We start from the raw sequence: 7194 nt of genomic DNA on the forward strand, positions 1-7194 counted from the left end.
TGTTGTAGGATACTACATAACAATTTTAGAACTACTGATAAATAACCTTCCCTTCCCTAGAGTCTCTAGTAAAAATCCATGAGACTGCATGGACCAAGATTAACAAAAAATAGGACTCTGAATATGCTCCTAGTTGTACATAGCAGCTTTGAAAGTAGCCTCAATAAGAGAAACAAAAATAAATACATACATACACTCAGTCTTCACCTTCTGTTTGCATCCCTTCTGTGCCACACCAAGGAGGCACCCATGAGCGGACCATGCTCCTCCCTGTACAGAAAAGACAGCAAGAAAAATCCCTTCCACTTACTTGGTGTTAACTCTGGGTTTCCTTTTAAGTTCATCATCTTTGGAATTGAAGGTCCATATATGTCTGCATCAAGCAAACCAACTTCCTTCGCCTGTGAAAGTGAAAAAGAAAAGAAGTGAAAAGAAGTAATTGTCAAAATGTCCTCCTTTCTGTATTATTAGCTTGATTTGAGACATCAGTTATCAGTTTCCTTTCTCTCTAAATAGTAATTGAAGAATGAAATATAACAATGTCTACAAGTTGGGTCAGTTGCCTTGACAAGAGCTAGACTCTCCACACAGACAATCCTTACTTGTACAGTTTCTTACTTAAATTGCAGACCACAGACTTTATATTAATAAGCATTATAACCAACATTCTCTCTATTCCATGTACTTTTATACAAAACTAACACCTTAACATTTTAAACAAGATATCAAATTTTATTGTTAAAAAAACCCAAAAAAACAAACAAAAAACCCACACACAAATAAAAAAAAGCAAAAAAGAAGAGGTTTGTAAGTATATGCAAATGAATGCAATTTAAATCATATTAGTGATTAGAAAGAATGTGAAAAACATAAAAAACATATTTTTATCTTCCATTTAAGTGGCCAGAGTACACTTTTGCAGACATCTTGAAGTTACTGAAATGCAAGTCTCTGAAGCTAGTTAAGCACGCATAACATTTTTATCAAATACATTTACACAAAAGTATGCTAAAAATGGCCTTATTCAACTACATATGGTACATTAGGCAATAAACTTTAAATAAAAATTATTTCAGCTATGTAGTCTAGACTTACAAAACTCCTTTCTATATTTTTTTAAAATAGATACACATATATATTTTGTGGAAAATAAACTATTTTTCTACAGATGGCAAGACATAGTACCAATTACTAAGTTCTGCAAATTAAGTAGTAAAGAGCACGCCCTTTAAAGTGCTGAATGTCAAGTTTCTCTAATATAGAAAGCTAACTGTATTCAACATTCTGCAAAACTGCAAACAAGTATGTTTAAGAGCTTGTTTGAAAGGTTAAAGCAGCAAGAGGAGCTTTTCCAACAAAGCCAAATCAGACTTCCACTGTCAGTGGAAGTCTGTCTGAAGTTTCAAAGTGTGTACTTCATTTTTTGGGTGATGCTTTCCTAATTTGGTATCTTATATTAAGTCATTTTGCTATCACAATTTTGATGGGAAAGACAGAAAGATAAGTTTAAAAAAGCATTATCATATTTGACCTACTATGTACTTTAAAAAATAAGATTTTACTGCAAAAATCAACCAAATTTGGATTCAGTTATTCGATGTACTTTTTATTAACAAAACAGAGCAAAGCATATATAATTATACGGATTATTTAATGTAGATTTTTTTTAACACTTTTTCTTTATGATGTCTTGTGAAAACTATCAGACAAAAGTCCAGGAGTTACTGTAACAAATTCTTCTTGCCTTGCTGAAAGCTGCAATTTCAAAACCATTTAAAAGACCCATATTTAAGCTAGGCTCTAAAGACACAGAAAACAAACTATTCAAGCTTCTCTGTTCTTGTACAAAATGAAGATTTTAAAAGATTAGAAAGATTCATGACTCAGTCCCTTTATCTGTGTCGGCAGCTAATCAAACCCATCAAAACATCATCTACAGGCTGTTCCACCTAATTCCTTCCCAAATGAAAGCAAGTAATTACTAAAAAACCCACAAAGCATTTTAAACCTGATGACATACTTCCCCTGAATTTCCTCAGGATTTTCCCCCTCATGCAAGGATTCTGACTATTGATCAACTACAACGATCTCACAACTCACCAGATTTTCACTTTCAGAACAAATGGATCAAGATTGAAGTAACCTAAATTAATTAGAATGACTTCATGACCTTCTGAACACATAATCAGGTATTCACCACTACATTCCTAGGAGTCAGCAGCACTGCATCTACTGTATCTATATTATCCAACCTGAGTGTACAAAATTTCCTGAACTAAAGAATAAATAGATCCAGGCTGGAGAGGAACATCCCAGAGGACTTTACAAATTCAGCTACTACTTTAAATTACCAAGCTAATACAACAAACCTGACCATTTCTCTAAAAAACTTACACACTTCTTCAAAAGTAAGAAAAGTGCCTGTTTCTGACATGCACTGCTTTTCATGGATATGGTTCAATTAAATTCTTGTCATCGAACAGAAGAATAATTAACAGATTCTCAAGTTTCTATGATTCATGTTAACAAAAGCAGAAGTGTTCCTGTAAGCCTAGTGCTTTCTACAGGATTATAGGAAAAAGGTCTTTCAGAAATCTTTAAATCATTGACAAAACCTCATCTAAGATAGCCTAAGGCAGGGTTTTTTTTCTTTGCCAAGCAATTCAACACGTTAGGTAAGTCGAGTTCACTATGCCTAGAAGCAGCAGCTTACACAGAAAGCATTGGCTCAATAAGCTGTGCTTTTCTTTCTCCCAAATATCCCTACTTTTGCAGTATGTAAACATCCCTAGAATGCCAATAACCCTTTACTCAAGGTTTAATTATCTCAGAAAAGTATTATGGCAGCTACCAAGGGATTTTTTAAGACTTGCACAGTACAGTCCAGATAATTTCTTCCAGCATTTACAATGTTTTAAATCCCCAAAAGAAATAATATGCACACACCTGGATGCTACCACATGAAACTGCTAATCAGAATTACCAGATACTTCTCATGCTGTGTGAAATATAATCCAGATGCATGAGTTCTGATAATTAAAAAATTAAATTAGATTTTAATAAATTGGTTTTCCCCCCGCCATACAACCTAACCTCATATAAAACAGTACATCTTTCAAAGCACTGTATTAGAACAAATCCCAAGAAAACAACATAACATCACACAAAGTAAAGAAAACCATCTGGGCAGAAGGAATAGATTATGGAGAATCAAAAGCACAACCAAAAAGGCAACTTAGGAAAAAAAGAGGAGGGAAAAAAGCCTCTAAGATTCCTCTTATGTCCTCTGACATATTTTGATATACATATACCTCTCATACCAATGGTACATTTTTTTTATTCTTAAATAATACTCATTACACAGACAGAAATGCAATAAGCATTTAAATTAATGCATAAATTAAAGCACACCCAAGTACACACAAGTCCCCCTGCTACTAAGTGTTTTTCAGAGCACAGCACACACCACTGCTAGAGCCTCCCTTGCCACTCTGGCAGGGAAAGGACTCAGAAAACACAACTCCATCACCTCCTCATGGCTGTATTTTCTACTTATAAACATATTTCTCTCCTGTGCTATTAAACAAACAGCATTCCATCTCTCCAGATGGCATAGCAATAACCAAGTTCAAAACAGCTGTTCTCAAGTTAACATTTGTCCTTTCCCCTTCACCTGCCCAGCTGTGAAAGAAAGTTTGAATCAATCTTCAAGTTTACTACACTTGGAAGATATTTTCTAGAGACCTTATTTTTGGTTGCCTTACTGCAAATTCTGCAGCTTAAGCACTAAAAATAGAAGTGACAATGTAACCATTCTCATATGATTTAATCATGGTCACTGGAAGCTACTTTGAAAAAATATACAAACACATCCCATATCATTGACTTCTTCATGCAGCATAAGATCCTTATCAAAATTCCATCAGGCAGAGACTGTGAAATCAGAAATAAATATATTGTCAGCACATGAAAATACGAAAGTACTCCTATGTCAGCAAAAGGTCTACTTAAAAACTCACAAATATTTACCCTCTTATCAATGCTTTTAAGGTTTTCCCACTGTAGGTAAACACTCTCTAGCACAGGTTAACTACTGCTAGGATTTCCTATTTCTGCAGTACTGGTACTATCATGGTCTCATCTCATCACTGGTGACCTCAAGAACATTAAAAAATTTTATAGAATAAAGAACTGTAACTCCTCTTTATCTTCTACTTTTACATCATTGACTTAGTAATTATTTCTACTTCAACTTCATTATTCTTCTCAGCAAAATTTTAATTTGCCCATTAGACCTCTGTAAAGATTTCTGACAAACATTCTTCATGAGGTACTGTAAGTTACATAATCACTGCAGCTCTTAACCCATTAAAAATACGGTGAAGTTTTCATTCTAATTTAGAAACTTCTCTCACCTACATGAAGAATCAAAAACTAGTTGTCACAGTCACCAAGTAGAGATTCTATATTGACAAGAAAACCAAATTCTACATCAATAGACAAAGAAGATATTCTTGCAGATATCCCTGAGAGATGAGAATTCTACAGCTTCATTTTGTGCAGTGTACAAATTACAGGCACAGATAACCTCACTAAAAAGATCTTCTCCTTTACCTTCTCTGGCAAGATTCTCTACCTAATTAAACTTCATCTTAGTCCTTGAACCTGGCCACTGCCCTGTGAGTAATAGAGATTTGGAAGAAAGCAGCATTCTAAATTAATGATTTTCAAGCTCTGAACTTAGTCGCAATTCTTTTGGGGAAAAGAACTAAAATGAAGTTGTTGAAAGCCAAAGTCCTGGCAGGCAGAGGTCATGTAAAAAACTAATAAATTTTGCCTCCTTTTATTTTCCTTATGCAGATTAGAAAGTACTGACTTGCTATTATGTTTGTTCTCTTAGGCAGGCAAATGTTACTGTACATAATCCTTGTTCACGTGGCATAAATTAATGCTAATGACAAAATGATCCATATCTTTCCTCCTCTTAGCTCTTTGAGCCTTAAGTTCCTTGTTGCGTCCCTCCCTACACTTCCTTTATGCACGTTCCCTTTCTGTTTTTCACAGAATATTGACTGCAAAATCAATTAGATTTTCCAGTAACAGATTCTCAAATGCAACCAGTTTCATTCACATATCAAAAAGGACCCCTCCACACAATTCTGTGTGCAGTGGAGAATCTGGTGATACCACTTTTTTCCAAGTTGCCAATGTTTTATTGAGGAAAAGACCTGATTAAAGACTAATAGAAAGAATAGTTCACAAAAAGCTTCTATAAATAGCTGTTAATCAACACAGCCTGTGTTACTGCTAAACATCCAAAGACTCTTTGACAGCATTAATTTAATTTTTGCTCATATTTTCTGAGACTTTTTCCCAGACTTGGTAGGGTATATGTATCCCCACTGGATGCTAGCAGATAGTATTTTCCTTTGAAGTCAACTCTGCCAAACCATCAGAGTTCCCTGGTGTTTAGCCTGGGAGGGATAAAGGCACAGGTTAATGAGCTGTTATTGTTCTATACAGCGAAGAATTTCCTACACAACACTAGAAGCGCTCTAGTCCATTCCAGAGACAGAAATTCCAGCTTTGCTAAGTGAAGGTGCCAGTTACTTTAAAGCTGGTTCCCTTAATCCACCACCAGGACTCTCAATTTACCCTTTTAATGTCATTATAGACTTAGAGCTAATCCCAAAGTGCAAGCAGCAACACATAGGACAAAAGGGAACTTTAAAATCAGGATAGGCTATGGATTCCTCATTTGACATACTGACACAATGAATAGCCATCTTTTAATCCTTAATTCTCTAACTCTTTCAGCTGCACACTATTTAAGTGCCTAGCTGTAAATTAGATTAAAGCCAAAAATGTACCACTGCAATTTCTTCACTCTATCCTAGAAATGCAAACTTGCTTTAAACACTCAGTCTGCTACTGGTTTAAAAGCACTTGTCCTTTATATGAAGTGTTTTCAATTTTCTGCCAGCCACAGGACTTGTACAGCACTTCTTTTCCACAACAGGCTGCACTAGCTCCTACTCAATGCTCTTAACAATTGCGTACCAGCACTTCAAGCTTGTTTGGCCTAAAAATAACTCAATATAGAACCATGTGAAAAATAAAATTACCAAAACAGAATCCCCAGCATTACCACATCTCTACAAGATGCCTCCCCACCTTCACTGCATGTAAAATTATTATAAAAAATTTCACATCAGTCTCTCTGGTGTCTTTCAATGACTTGAAGACTAAGGGTATTTAACTTCAAAACAGACCAAAAAAAGGGAAATTTTCTTCAAATTAAGCATATAGTTATCTGATTTAAGTAATATATTTTAGGAGGTCTATTTCAAAATATATTTTTAATTTTATTCATTTTTATTTGAAAAACAGCAAAATGTTTAAAGCTTTATAATCTCTTTTTTTTCCAATTGATCTAAAACTTAAGTTATCATTGCAAATAAATCAAATCAATTCTAACTGGCATCTACAGCATTAAGAAACAGGTATGAAGGCCTTAGCTACAGTGATTAAATTCTTCTGATTCTCTATGCAACAGAGTTAAACATGCTTAGAAATCAAACCCAAACAATTAGAAAAGCTGCACAGGAAGAGGACAAAACAAGTCAAAACTTGTCTTCATGCTACGATTACCCAGTGAAGGATCCCATTATTGCCTAAATTATTCAAGATCTGTTTTCCCACATGGAATTTCTTCCTTACCAGCAAGAAATGTATATGCATTGTAAAGCCATCTATGAATGCAGCAGTCAGGTATTAGCCTGGGGAGAAATGGTTTAATTACACAACCCAAATATTAAAAAAAAAAAAAAATCTGGAAAGTAAAAAAAAGTAACTTGGGTGGTTTTTGAGTAGTTTCGAAGTGTGTGGGTTTTGATTAAATACTCAGTTTGAAGAAATTAAAATTAATTTTATGACCACAGTATTGAGCCGACACGAAGAGTCAGCTCCTACCTACACCATCACTATGCTGTAACTGACTATATAGGCATGAGAAATAGACCTCTTCCCCGCCTGTGCCGATACCGCTCAGATACCCAGGTGAGATGCGTGTCTCAAGAGAAGAGCAGGCGCGGTGCGCGGGGACAGCGCGGCAGCGGAGGGGACACGGCGGGGACAGCACGGCAGCGGCGGGGACCGCGCGGCAGCGGCGGGGACAGCCCGGCAGCGGCGGGG

At 35.7% G+C, this 7194-nt stretch overlaps 1 protein-coding gene across 4 annotated transcripts in view; it reads right to left on the reverse strand.

Annotated features, from left to right (window-relative positions):
• NUBPL (nucleotide binding protein like) overlaps positions 1-7194 on the reverse strand; it is a 75617-nt gene that overhangs the window by 62176 nt on the left and 6247 nt on the right. For 3 of the 4 annotated variants that reach the window (XM_031065599.1, XM_031065608.1, XM_031065604.1), the window contains exon 2: positions 311-401. In XM_031065599.1, the coding sequence (XP_030921459.1) occupies positions 311-347 (37 nt within the window). In that variant the 5' untranslated portion in view covers positions 348-401. Of the gene's footprint in view, positions 1-310; positions 402-7055; positions 7155-7194 lie in introns of those variants that run through there. The other variant, XM_031065593.1, reaches the window with a different exon arrangement.

The sequence above is a fragment of the Geospiza fortis genome, unplaced genomic scaffold (genome assembly GCF_000277835.1).
Source record: "Geospiza fortis unplaced genomic scaffold, GeoFor_1.0 scaffold54, whole genome shotgun sequence".
NCBI classification, from domain to species: Eukaryota; Metazoa; Chordata; class Aves; order Passeriformes; family Thraupidae; genus Geospiza; species Geospiza fortis.